Source organism: Poromitra crassiceps (genome assembly GCF_964638095.1).
Source record: "Poromitra crassiceps genome assembly, chromosome: 12".
NCBI lineage: Eukaryota > Metazoa > Chordata > Actinopteri > Beryciformes > Melamphaidae > Poromitra > Poromitra crassiceps.
This window is the reverse complement of record NC_139632.1, coordinates 44,239,405-44,253,359: the sequence shown is the minus strand read 5'-3', so window position 1 is coordinate 44,253,359 and position 13,955 is coordinate 44,239,405. Positions and strand designations below refer to the sequence as shown.

The 13,955-nt window shown below is 45.4% G+C and overlaps 1 protein-coding gene and 1 pseudogene across 3 annotated transcripts in view; one reads left to right on the top strand and one right to left on the bottom strand.

Moving 5' to 3' along the window:
• Positions 1-381: 381 nt before the first annotated feature.
• Positions 382-2,797, top strand: LOC310786594 (carbohydrate sulfotransferase 11 pseudogene; annotated as a pseudogene). Its single transcript, XR_014554086.1, has 2 exons — positions 382-456; positions 1,712-2,797. The product of XR_014554086.1 is annotated as a carbohydrate sulfotransferase 11 pseudogene (transcript).
• Positions 2,798-5,330: 2,533 nt separating this feature from the next.
• LOC310786584 (KN motif and ankyrin repeat domain-containing protein 3-like) overlaps positions 5,331-13,955 on the bottom strand; it is a 35,446-nt gene continuing 26,821 nt past the window's right edge. For both annotated transcript variants that reach the window (XM_083647812.1, XM_083647813.1), the window contains exons 10-12: positions 13,276-13,476; positions 8,040-8,141; positions 5,331-5,826 (exon numbers count right to left, since the gene is read on the bottom strand). In XM_083647812.1, coding sequence (XP_083503938.1) covers positions 5,764-5,826; positions 8,040-8,141; positions 13,276-13,476 — 366 coding nt within the window. In that variant the 3' untranslated portion in view covers positions 5,331-5,763. The remainder of the gene's footprint in view (positions 5,827-8,039; positions 8,142-13,275; positions 13,477-13,955) is intronic.

Genomic DNA, 13,955 nt, shown 5'->3' with positions numbered 1-13,955 from the left:
GAGTGATAAGACAAGTCAGAGACAGTGGCATATTCACTGCACATAGGTGCACATGTCATGTGCATACTTGGACGTACATGCATTCTGTCATTGTGTTACTTATCATTGGAATTATTGTAAAAATGATTTTTTTGCTGGGGGCCCCTGGAAGCCCCTCAAGGACCCCTGGGGGTCCCTGGACCCCACTTTGAGAACCTCTGCTTATAGTGCATACCATACATTTGGTCAGCTCTAACCTACACTTCTCCTGTGACCCCACAGCTCAATGTTAATGTCTTGTTTAGATAAACCCTCCCCCACCCCCACAGCCATTGTTTCCGTTCCGCCCCTGGCCGGCACTTTGGCTGGAAACCTGCCCAGGGCACAGACACAGTTGAAACGTCTTAACTTGCTCACCCAGAATCCAGAGTTTGGCTGCGTGATCCTCGTGCGAGGAAGGATCTATCAAATTAAAAGGTTTGTGTACACTTTTAGACCTACATTGCTAAGTCCCATACGGGCGAACTATCATTGTCTGTGTAACGTTAGCTAATACCTAATATCAAGTAGCCTTTATTGTCCCTCCTTTTTATCCCTTCCCTCCTAAGGCAAGTTAGCTAGCGTTAGCTGGTTTGGTTAACGTAGCTATTATTTCAGCTAAGGGCTTGTGCGGGCTTAACGTTAGTTTTAAAGACACATTAAAGTCTCTTATAGCATATGAAACTAACGTTAGATGTGTTGGCTGTTTTGCGAGGGAGCTCTGCGTTATGTTATTATTTTGTTACCAGTAAGTAGCCTAATGAAACCATTGTTTCTCTGTTAGCTAACGCTAGTTAGCCTGGCTATGCCAGGCCTACTGCAGTAGGCCTGGCATAGCCAGGCTGCTAATACGGCTAGCCAATATTTGCTTGGCATAGCTGTAGGGCTTGTGCGGGCTTAACGTTAGTTTTAAAGACACATTAAAGTCTCTTATCCACCTTATTTTTGAATGCCCCACTGTAAAAAAGAATCGTGGGTACAAGGTCCGGTTTAACGTGACTCATTGTTGTCGCTTGCCATTTCCTTTGTTATACTCTGGCTGCAGACCCGAATTATAAACCGGAAGCTGGAGTCCGTTATAAAAGTTATAAATATAGTCACGTTATAAACAACTAACCAACGCTGGAGGTCCATATGGAAACTCGAAATGTGTGTTACTCGAAATGGTTAAAAGTTCAATCAATTTGGTGGCGTTTTACTGCCATGTAACATAGCTAGCTAGCCGCTAACATTAGCCACTGCCTACTGCAGTAGGCCTGACATTGCTTGGCATAGCTGTAAGCTAACGTTAGTTAGCCTGGGTGGCAGGGCATACACTTTGTAATTTATAATATGGGAGAACGGTTTGCGGGCCGGTGTTTATTATGTTGAAACCGACGGTGCGGAATCAACGTTGTGGTCGCACACAGTACATGGCGGACTGTTAGCTGTTGCGTTAGCTCAGCCAGCGGTGTTAAGCTTGTTGTGACATCACCGCATTCAAAGCACTTTATCCTCCAAGAGCTGGCGTAGTCCATATAAAAACCCATGCTTTACCCAAATTAAAACGTCCAGGTTTTGTTTTGGTCGGTGGCTCCAAAAAACAATGTTAAATTGTTAAATATTGACCACAAGTGCACTAGTTGTTATTTTAGGGCTGATCATTCATGATATTTGATGATTCTTCATCTTTTCTGTTTTTGTTTGTTTGTAGGTTGAATCAGCGGTACAGGCGATTCACCAGGGCCGACGCGAGCTGTCAGAGGAGGCCTGCCGCTCCTACACCCGCAAACGCCGAGTCCTCATCCCCGAGGATCTGAAGCACGTCATCGTGGACGACCAGCATGGCATGCTGTACTGCTACGTGCCCATGGTGGCCTGCACCAACTGGAAGAGAGTGCTCATGGTCCTGACGGGCGTCCGGGATCCGCTGGCCATTCCCGCCAACGAGACGCTGGAGCAGGACTCCCGCTACGTACTGCAGCTGGCCGGGGTGGAGGGGCAGGTCGCCATCCCGGCCTCCTCCAAGAGCACCAGGACTACGGGCGACATGGCAGCCCAGTTCTTCCCCAACATCAGCCCCTTCTACCAGAAGAAGCTGTTCAAAATCTACCACATGGACTTCCTGCTCTTCAACTACTCCATGCCAGCCTACCTCAAGTTTAGTTGAGGCTGGGACTTCACTCATCCACAGACTCATGCTTGAACTCTCTGATCCTGATCTTTACATGGACTCCATTATGCCACTTTCAAGGTCTGTTACTTTGCACTTTAATGCAAATTAATTTGAAAATTGCCTTTCTGTCTTGCCGATACTTTTTGCTGCGCTGCATACTGCACAAAGACAAATTCCTCATTTGTAACATGTTCATTATGGCTATTAAGTAAGCTTGAATCTTGAGACTATTGTTTATTTATATACTGGACTCCCCCTGCTAGTATTGACTTACAATAATTACAGCCCTTGATAATTACCCACCTATAATAACACACAATTTTATATAAAATTTACTTTTTGGAACAGGGTGGAAAAGTAGGAATATCTATGATGTGCTGCTGTGCGTGACTTTATGCTTGTTTTCTATTTGTATCTTTATGACTGTTTTATTTGACTATTGCACTATTTAAGGCAGATTTTGTGATTCAAAATGGCTGTTTTTTTTATAGCCTACATTATTTTTGGCTTGATGTATTTTTTTTATATATAGCCTACAAAATATGCAATATATACAGAGTTGTCAAGTTTTTTGCTATTTGCAATGCACAGTTGTCAAATCCTCATCCTTTGATTCATTTCTTATGTCCATAAATAAAATAACAAAAAGTTCACAGATCTGTTCTCCTTTAAATTATTATTGTTGTATTAATAATCACATGTTATCATTTAAATCATTGTAATTATGTGCATTATTGAAGTGGTTCTCAACCTTTTTTAACCAAGTAGGCTACCTCAGAAATTACCACCATATTTAAGTATGAGAGGAAGGGAGCCCTGCCAGTGGAGAAGCACTGCATGCATGCATTAGCATAACCATGTATATGGGGGCTGGGAGGTGCAATACCAGCGGCATGCCATCAGCGTGCCGTGCAAGGGCCGCTGGCTGTGTACGCTGGTGCCGCCAGCGGACCGCCAGCGAGCCACCCCGGCGGACCGCTGTTTCACCGACTAGCACGACCGCAGCGGAGCCGCTGCGGCTGCCGACGGTGGCCCGCCGAATTGGTCTCCGGCTTGCCGCCGGCGGCCCGCCCATGATCTGCTAGCTGGTTAGTGTTTTGTTTGCACCTATCTGTGCGAGTCAACATGGATGTTTACTTCAATTCACTTGTCCTGACTCCTGGGTTTTTAGCTTCCAGCGTTGCTTACCTTTCTACCCATTACACCAGCCGGTTACATGCTGCCACTCCGACGTGCTGCCACTCCGACGTTCTGCCACTCCGAAATATCGGCACTCAGAAAGGGGGTCTATATTCCCCGTTTTTCACTAACCTCTCCCAGCCCCCACGCCAAACCTAACCTCCCCCCATGCCTAAACCTAACCTCCCCCAGACCCTAACCCAAAACCTAACCTCTCCCACCCCCACGCCTAAACCTAAGGTCGGCATTGCGGCTTCTAAGGTGAACGACCGCCAGTCCGAATAATGGAAGTTAACGTTCGGAGTGGCAGCATGTCGGAAAGGCAGAGGAACCCCACACCAGCCACGTGTTCCGGTCCGCAGTGTTTTCGTTCCCCCATAGAAATGCAGCAGTAGACACTATGCAGCCTACCTCGTCAGTCGCTACTAGTCTGGGCCAAGGGTCTGGGCACCTTTCACCCCGCTTTTTGTCATGGGGGCGTAAACCACGGAACCAGAATGAACACCTGAAGGACGTGCGCCAAAAGCAAAAAACGTATTTGTTGCCGTTAGCTTGACGTCTCTTTCCTCGATTAATTGTCTGATGCAAAGCCTCTGTATTGGCTTAAAAGATGTGAGATTGTGAATCCGCAATGTTTCTACAACAACTTCTTAAAAAAGTTCGTTCGGTACGTCCATCTTTTGTTTTGTTGTTGTTTGCCGTTCTGATACTTGTGTCAAATTGTCAAGTTAACGTAAAAGTTGGCGAGCTAGAAACGCTGCCCATCCGGTCTAGGGCGCGCTCTAGGCCGGAACCAGGTAGGGTGACAAAATCAACCAAACGAACTGAAGTATTCAAAGAAGTACTTGAAGAAACTCTCACAGCTGTTTTAGAGAGGACCCTCAGTTAGTTGACGTAAATACTCAATCATAATTTACCAGAACTTTCCAAAGTAAAATATCAAGTTATAGCAATTAAAGCAGATAGGCTATGTAGCCTACTGTAAATATACCATATAGCTCAATTCTATCAGAATAAGATACATTGTGCTTAAAATAATCAACAACCTCATGACTTTGGGGGGAAAAAACGTTAGAAAACCTAATTCTGTGACGCAGTAGCCTATCATCTTTGGGAAAATTTGGGGGTTTTGCAATTTTGACGACTGGCTGACGAACACTATTTTCTGAAAATGGCTAAGAAAAATCCACTCATCTTCAATGTACCTGGACATCCCTACATTTTCTGAATGATCTAGATTGTGGCTCTAGAGTTTCACAAGGCTGTCATTATATTATTATCCTAGGGCTCACAATAGGTCATTTTAAGCTCAAGTTTAAAATAAATGTTGTCATCACATTGTAATGGTTGCTATTATGCCATAAAGTAAAGACTCTTGTGGTTCTACTAAGTCCAATTTCATTCAAATATCTTGATGTTAGAGGTCAAGGGACTCATTTGAAAATAGTCTTGCCCATTTACTTTCAAAAACTTTGTAGACTTTGGAGCTTTGGCGCACCCGCTTTCCCACAAGCTAGCATAACATGGCTGGTACCTGCGTATCTGTCTGGATGTCTAGTATTTTTTATGGGTGCTGAGAAATTTAGCACCCCCAAAGAGTCTAAAATAAGCAATGCTGAACATGATCCCATTTAATATTTTCTCTGCATGTGAAAATACTTTGTCAAATGTGAATTGATTGTGTCGTATGTTATGGCAGGTGAATGTGTGTGTGTGTGTGTGTGTGTGTGTGTGTGTGTGTGTGTGTGTGTGTGTGTGTGTGTGTGTTTGGGGAGGGGGGGGGGGCTTGGATAATTTAAAATGATATTTTCAACTGTGAATTTGTATCTTCACACATGCAGGAAAAACTGCCCAACTAACCCCATCAAATAAGCTACAGCACAGCTGACCATCAATTAGTGGGATACTGTGATAGTACAGCACTTAGAAACAAACATGAATTTCCATCACATCTTACATAATGTAAATACAAGTTTATTTCAGACAATAGATCCATGAATATACAATGCATAGACGGTTAGTGCAGACTTGAACTATCTATCATGGTGTGTAGACTGTAGAGGCTAACAAGGCAGTTAATCAGGGCAGGGGAGAAGAAAGACTAAGACTAAAATATATTACTGGAGTGCAAATAATAAATGTAAGGTCTCATTTACTGTCTCCTAGAAAAATAGATGCTGTAGACCTCATTGAGAAATGTTAGGAACGCAAATTAGTCAGGTACATGATAACCGTTTGGAAAAATAATGTTCTTATATTAACAATACAAATAAATGTATAGAGGACATTATGTCAAGGTATAAATACATATATAATTATTAAGTAGACTATGTCAATTCCAGTGGAGCTTTTCAACGCTCAGTTCCAGTTATAGTTGTCTGTTTTTCCTCCGTGAGTGGACAGGACAGGAGTCACTCTGCAGGCCAGGTCTTGTGGGTGCTGGTCGGGCTCCTCGGGTGGGGCCCGGGGCTTCCCTGGAACACACAATATCAAGGACACAGTCCATTTTTAAAGGAGAACTCCACGTTTAGGTTCCTGCACTCAGAGAGATCTCACCGCACACAACTACTATCTTTGCTCAGCTGCTAGAGGCCCAAATAAATCAAAGTAGAGGAGCAAAACTTCTGCACACATCGTAGATCCATGCAAGTTTCTGTACTTCACCAAGTTTAACACATTTTGTTCAGTTGTGTGAAGGAGTTTGAGTTATTATGCTTCTATAAGTGACTTTGTGTGTTTGTGGCGAGGTGTGTGTGGTGAGATTTGGGGGAGACCGGCTCAAGGCGACAAAGAAGGATGTGTGTGTGTGTGTGTGTGTGTGTGTGTGTGTGTGTGTGGTGAGATTGTGTGTGGCGAGAGGGGGCTGGATCTTTGCAAATATCGAGTTTTGAAATGCGTGTTTCAACATTCCGACCCAGTGATCCTTTGTATCGACATTAAAGGAGGATATGCACAAAGGTTTGTAACTTTTGAGTGGGTATTTTCACTATTTTGCAACTATTTTAACATAGACAGTATGGGGGGCTCGAAACACGCATGCGCGCCGCACACAGTGTCAGAGAGGGGAGAGGGGGTTAAACTTCATCATTACTTCAACACCTGGGTGTGATTTTTTTATTTATTTTTTTTATCATGAAGCCTTTTTTATATAACCTTTGGCCTTTATTCATTTTCATTTATTTGTTATATTCCTATGGCTGGGTCTATTTATTTTACCTTATTTTTGTCTCATCCATTTTATTCTTTTGTCTGTCTTTTATCTCTCTTAATGATGTATATTGTAATTAGATAAGAATACATATTGTAATTTGATATGAACTTTGTATAATATAAATGTAATATTTAGATATGTGTAATTATTTCATTATTGTAATGTTAATAAAATATGATGTCTTATTATGTCTTCTCCAATCTGCAGGAGCTTTATCCAGCCTCCAGGGGGCAGCAGTGCACCTCTCGTCAGTGCGGCTCACACCACACCCAAACTAAACATTGGCCCGCTGCCGTGGAACTAATCTCACCACCTCAAATAGACGGAGACATTGCTCACCATGCAGATATGTTTTGAGTGTGACCTGCGCTGCTTCAGCCTGCCCTGGCTGGCTGGCTGCTTCAGCCTGCCCTGGCTGGCTGCTGCTTCAGCCTGCCCTGGCTGGCTGACTGGCTGGCTGTTGTGATGAAAGCAGCTGCTGTTCCCACAGCAGAGTCGAGGCCGGCGGCTCGAAAACTTTTCAATTTGTGAGCCACAAACGTGAACCGCTGCCTGCTCACGAGTTACAACCCCCCTGCTGCTGCAGGCCTGAACACGCCAAACTGTGAACTCTGACACCAAGTGACCATGTTGACTCTCTCTTTTCATTTGATTCAAGCTGCGCGAGGCAAGATTTCCACGCCAAATAACAGCCGTCATGTCAGCCTAAAATCTTAAAGTGTGGCTGCAACAGAGAAGAGATGTCCACAGATTCGCCATGTTTGCCAAAATGATATTGTGGTGTCGGGTTTGGACACACTTCTCAGCCCACACAGCAAGTGACAAGCAGAGTGAAAAAGACTAGATCTTCTCCTCTCTCTGGTGAGCTAGACTCACAACACTAGATCTTCTCCTCTCTCTGGTGAGCTAGACTCACAACACATCATCTCCTCTCTCTGGTGAGCTAGACTCACAACACTAGATCTTCTCCTCTCTCTGGTGAGCTAGACTCACAACACATCATCTCCTCTCTCTGGTGAGCTAGACTCACAACACTAGATCTTCTCCTCTCTTTGGTGAGCTAGACTCACAACACTAGATCTTCTCCTCTCTCTGGTTTCCTTTGGCATTAATCATCATCACTGACCGGCCAGGTTGAAAAACACTTTACTGACGTCACCGTACACGATGTTTTGCTCATTGAAGTTCCAGTTTTTTAAACCGTTACTATCACTGCCGTTTGAAGTGTCCAATGGGTGAAGTTCCCCAGTGCAGCTCTAAGAACTGAAAGAAGTCTGGGGGTTTACATACAAGCGCTATTTTCCAAAGAAAAAGGCATTCATCACAAATAATACAGACATAATAATACATGTGTATCTGTATACTAGTAGAAATATATCTTCCATGTTACACTGTACGCTGTGACCCCCAGGGTGACCTATGACACTGTACGCTGTGACCCCCAGGGTGACCTGTGATGGGTGGGGGGTGACTCACCACAGCAGCCTGGGTCTTGGCGTAGTTCATGTGGGCGTAGAGCAGCACAGCTGTGTCATTGTGAGATGCCTCCAGGGCGATGGACAGAGCGTTGCTGCCATCCTGCAGACAGAGGGAGGAAGACAGACAGAGGGACAGATAGAGAGGGGGCAGAGAGAGAGAGAGAGAGAGAGAGAGAGAGAGAGAGAGAGGAAACCAGGTTTATAGACCCATAAGACATGAAGGACAAGACTTCAGGCTTCTCAAGGCTATTCATTTTGTCAAGGTCTATGATCAGAGCGTTATGTACAAGCAAGGGCCAACCTCCGGTAGTGAAAAAGTAAGCCAATGCAGAAGTAACTTAAACCTGTATTCTTTCTAATGACAAGCAGGGGGCGATCAGTGAAGACGCACACAAGCCGTAGCGCTGTTGTGGATACGTGTGTGTCATCTTGTTCGTTCTCATCGGCAAAGACGCATCCGATGTGAATCCTTGATTGGCAAGTAAACTACCAGGGTCCTTATGATCCATCATCCTCTGTTTTCTTTTGTTTGGGAATCGTCCTCGGGCCTTTTAGGTTTTATATCAAATGTGTCATGGAGGACAAAACAGATTGAGAAACACTCTGTGGCTTTGACCCTTGAACTCCTTATTAGTACTTGCTTGTAATGCTGACAGTCGAAGAACCGGAGCTTGTCCTATTGCTGCTCCTATTGCAAAGTTGCTCTGGACATTTAATGCATAAGATGTCAACCTAAATCAAACTACTGTAAATAAGGTTTAACACTAGTTCAGGGCCTCACTGGTGATCCTGGTGAATTTGTCAGTTTGTCTGTCTTTTTTTTTTGTCGGATGGAGAGTTGGGGGCTTTTCCAAATCCCTTTTCCGCCGGCCCGCCTCCTGGTCCAGCTGTGTCGTGCTGAAACCCAAACCCATGTGCTCCTGCCTGCCTGTATGGCCAACTCATTCTGGCAACAGACGCGAACACTCAAATATCTGTCTGGCCGTTCCTCTCACATGCAGAGCAGGTCTACTGTGAAAACACACTGCTGTGCAGATCAACCAGAGCGGAGGGGGGAAATATCAGAAGCAGCGACGAGAAAAGAACCGGAGTTTCGTTATGAAGTGAGAGTGACACAATTGGAAGAAAGTGACACCATATCCCAAAATAATAGCACCAAATCAAAACAAACTAAAAGATAGTAGCTATAACCGACGTCTTTGGTCAACAGAATGATCATGTTTGTACAGTCTGGATCCTCTAGTAGAGCAGAATGATCATGTTTGTACAGTCTGGATCCTCTAGTAGAACAGAATGATCATGTTTGTACAGTCTGGATCCTCTAGTAGAGTCTGGATCCTCTAGTAGAGCAGAATGATCATGTTTGTACAGTCTGGATCCTCTAGTAGAGCAGTGGTTCAGTCTGGATCCTCTAGTAGAGCAGTGGTTCTCAACATGGGCTCCAGGGACCACCAGCGGTCATTAGGGGGGTTCCAGGGGGTCTCCACCAAACTGACGAATTGTTAAACTTCATCATTATTTCATTTACAATACGTTGGTACAGTTAGATAATATAGAGGAACGACTATTTTGATCATAGTTTCGCTGTTATCTCGACCTACAGACAGTACAGATAGTCCATTCAGGACAAAATCATATCTACAATACAACTCTCTGAGATACAAAAATCTGGCTCTAATGTGGACTAAACTAGGGGTCCTTGATATGAAAAAGGTTGATGAGAGTGACTGCTGTAGAGTTTAAAGATAACCCTAACCCCTAACCCTAACTGTTTGACTGCAAATAATTACTAAAACGGATAAGAGTTTTGACTCCAGTCTGAGTGCACTGGCCTGCAGGGCATTGTGTCTGAACTGAACAGAGGACTGTGGCTGTGTAATTGGTCCCCAGGGGCCCTGTGAGTAGCCCAGCAGTGATTGTGTTTCCCGTAAACGCCACTCATTTGAAGAGAGGACAGATGAAAGTAATGTGGTCGCGATTCGCTTCGAGCGGTAACGTCAACAGTTATCGCAGAAATAGACTCAATAACAACAATTAAACAAGTACAGGAGTATGCAACGGAGTTTCTCGGCAGAAAATATGTTATTTTGCCGTGGATTTGAAACTGAAATGACTGTGCCCAGCGCAGAGTCCAGACGGATCCACAGAACCAGACAGAATGTGAGTTCAGAGATCTGGATGGTTTGAACCAGGCTAGCGCTCGGCCTGTCTTGCTAGCCTGTCTTTCAGCCTGTCTGAAGAAGCAGAGGAAGAGGTGACAAGGAGAGGAAATGGCGCAGACCAATTTCCCCCCGAGGAGCCGCTTCCTGAATGCAGATTAAGCTGAATCCCAGACGAGAGAGAACGCACTCAGATGTTTTTCTGTGCTCGGGTCTGACAGGAGGCTCTGGATCTACAGGGAAAGTTCTTTCATAGCACAAGAGTCCCGTCCCGTACTCATACTGCCGTACACGTAGGACTCAATGTTTCTCCATTGTGTTTTGTGCAGTTTGGTCTTGTCCAGATGTTTCTTATTGTTCTTGTCCAGATGTTTATTATTGTTCTTGTCCAGATGTTTCTTATTGTTCTTTGTAGAGCAGTGGTTCCCAACGTGGGGTCCTGGGACCACCAGGGGTCCTTGAGGAGGTTCCACGGGGTCCCCGGAATGATGATTTATTCATTAATTCAGCATTATTCCATTTACAAGAATTTAACACAATTCGAGAATGTAGAAGAATGACTGTTTTGATCATAGTTTCACTTATCTCTCTACCTACGATACAGATACAGTGTAGTGCTGGAATTCTGGACAAAGTCATATATGCCAAAGAACAAAATTCTCGCATTCGGGTCTGAGAGCCAAAATCTCATCAAATGGGGGTTTATGGCTCTAATGTGGACTAAATTATGGGCCCTCGATATGAAACAGGTTGAGAATCACTGTTGTAGAGAAATGGGCAGCTTTGAATGGCAAGAATCAACTTTTCCAGTTTGCACTATTCATGCAGAACTATTGTTCATAAAGCTAAATCTCATCAGTTGGGGAACTAGCACGCATGGAAATCTTGAAAGTTCAGCCTTGGCCAACTTTTCTCAACTGGCAAACTTGTCACATTGACACATTGAGGCAAATGTTCCCTGGTCGCTCAGCTCTATGAGACATGAATGAGCTCCAGGTGACGTGTTGATGGTGATGCTCACCGTGTGAAGGCACCTTCAGGTTGGTGATGCTCACCATGTGAAGGCACCATCAGGTTGGTGATGCTCACCATGTGAAGGCACCTTCAGGTTGGTGATGCTCACCGTGTGAAGGCACCTTCAGGTTGATGATGCTCACCGTGTGAAGGCACCATCAGGTTGGTGATGCTCACCATGTGAAGGCACCTTCAGGTTGGTGATGCTCACCGTGTGAAGGCACCATCAGGTTGGTGATGCTCACCATGTGAAGGCACCATCAGGTTGGTGATGCTCACCGTGTGAAGGCACCTTCAGGTTGGTGATGCTCACCGTGTGAAGGCACCATCAGGTTGGTGATGCTCACCGTGTGAAGGCACCTTCAGGTTGGTGATGCTCACCGTGTGAAGGCACCTTCAGGTTGGTGATGCTCACCATGTGAAGGCACCTTCAGGTTGGTGATGCTCACCGTGTGAAGGCACCATCAGGTTGGTGATGCTCACCGTGTGAAGGCACCATCAGGTTGGTGATGCTCACCATGTGAAGGCACCATCAGGTTGGTGATGCTCACCATGTGAAGGCACCATCAGGTTGGTGATGCTCACCATGTGAAGGCACCATCAGGTTGGTGATGCTCACCATGTGAAGGCACCATCAGGTTGGTGATGCTCACTGTGTGAAGGCACCATCAGGTTGGTGATGCTCACCGTGTGAAGGCACCATCAGGTTGGTGATGCTCACTGTGTGAAGGCACCATCAGGTTGGTGATGCTCACCATGTGAAGGCACCTTCAGGTTGGTGATGCTCACCGTGTGAAGGCACCTTCAGGTTGGTGATGCTCACCATGTGAAGGCACCTTCAGGTTGGTGATGCTCACTGTGTGAAGGCACCATCAGGTTGGTGATGCTCACTGTGTGAAGGCACCTTCAGGTTGGTGATGCTCACCATGTGAAGGCACCTTCAGGTTGGTGATGCTCACCGTGTGAAGGCACCTTCAGGTTGGTGATGCTCACCGTGTGAAGGCACCATCAGGTTGGTGATGCTCACCGTGTGAAGGCACCTTCAGGTTGGTGATGCTCACCGTGTGAAGGCACCATCAGGTTGGTGATGCTCACCGTGTGAAGGCACCATCAGGTTGGTGATGCTCACCGTGTGAAGGCACCATCAGGTTGGTGATGCTCACCGTGTGAAGGCACCTTCAGGTTGGTGATGCTCACCGTGTGAAGGCACCATCAGGTCCACCAGTGAAAAATAACTCACATTTGTGGGAACTATTAAAGGCCTAATCCTACACCACAAACCAGTGAAGAATGGTCTTTAGTCTTTAGTCTTTAGTCTTTAGTCTTTAGTCTTGGGCTGAATCTGACCAGGGAACTAACCTCATCTCAATCACTGTGCCTTTAAAATAGAGATCAGCTCACAAAGTCAGTCTGTGGGGAGGGGATGGGGGGGGAGGGGCTTAGGCCCTTAGGCTGAGTGTCCATAGTGTTTAAGACCTTTCTCTCGTTCAAACAAAGGGAATGTGCTGCAAGGCGCACAAAAGGCGGCCGCTCCCGAAAAACGCTGCAGACCAGAGCGCTTTCAAAAGTTGAGAAATGTTCAACTTTTCAGAAAAACACCAGGTGACGTGAACCACTTTTTCCAGCCGACCGATCACGATCAAAGAGATGCTGTCCGTTTCCCATAGCAACAACAAATATGGAGAATGTGAAAGTGGTGGGGAAGAAATATTACATTGTATAATCAGTGAATTTATGTTACTGTAACAGCGATCATAAAGGAAGCATGGATTATACCGGACATGTACTGTATTGGCATAGCAGCAACAAATATGCTAACCTGCTGATTAGTGAGCTAGCAGCTGCTAAGCTAAAGTCAGGTGATGTTACCATGATCCACTTTTTACTAAGCTAAAGTCAGGTGATGCTCCAGAAGCCCCCCCCCCCCCCCCCCCCCCCCCCTCACAGAAAAGCGCTATATGGACACGCGCCCTTATAAGAGAAACTGTTACACTATCACAAAATAAGGTACATAGCTGTACCTCAGTTTCTGACTGAATGCCTAAAACGTAAATGCCGTACGTTGTCGACGATGGATATGTCACATCCGGGCTGCTCCAGGAGCAGCGAGACGATCTCAGCTCGGCCGTGTTCGCTGGCGCACATCAGCGCCGTGGATCCCTCGTCGTCCTGCACGTTGACGTCGGCGCCGCAGTCCAGCAGCGCCCGCACCATCTCCTGCCGCCCGTGGCTGACGGCTAGCATCAGCGCCGTCTGGCCCGCCTGGAGACGGACACAAACGTAAATGAACATTTGTCCTCAAAGGAATACACCGTTTTTCTGAGGTTGTCTCGTTGGTCATCAATGCGTCCCTTTGTAAATGATTTGGTCCAGATCACCACTAAAAGCTGATACCAATTCTATTGTTCCGCTATCTCAAACAATGTAAATAAGGAAAGTGTTTAACTAAAGATTAACTAGGAAATGTAGAGCCTTTTTAGGCTCAGCTTAGGATACCTAGGCTTGCTATGTCGTTGTTTTGCTTTCTTGGGTTTGCGTTACATAATGTTGTTATGCGTTTCATTAGTTAGATCTCCTTAGGCTCTTTCTGAGACAGGCTTGTGTGATGACGGGCTATCAAAATAAATCAACTTATTTAATCGACTCTTACCTCTAATGCAATTTCATGGCGTCAGATTTGTCACCGGTTGAAGGAAATGTATTTTTTTTGTGTGCCATTATAAAACGTCTGTAGGCTATGT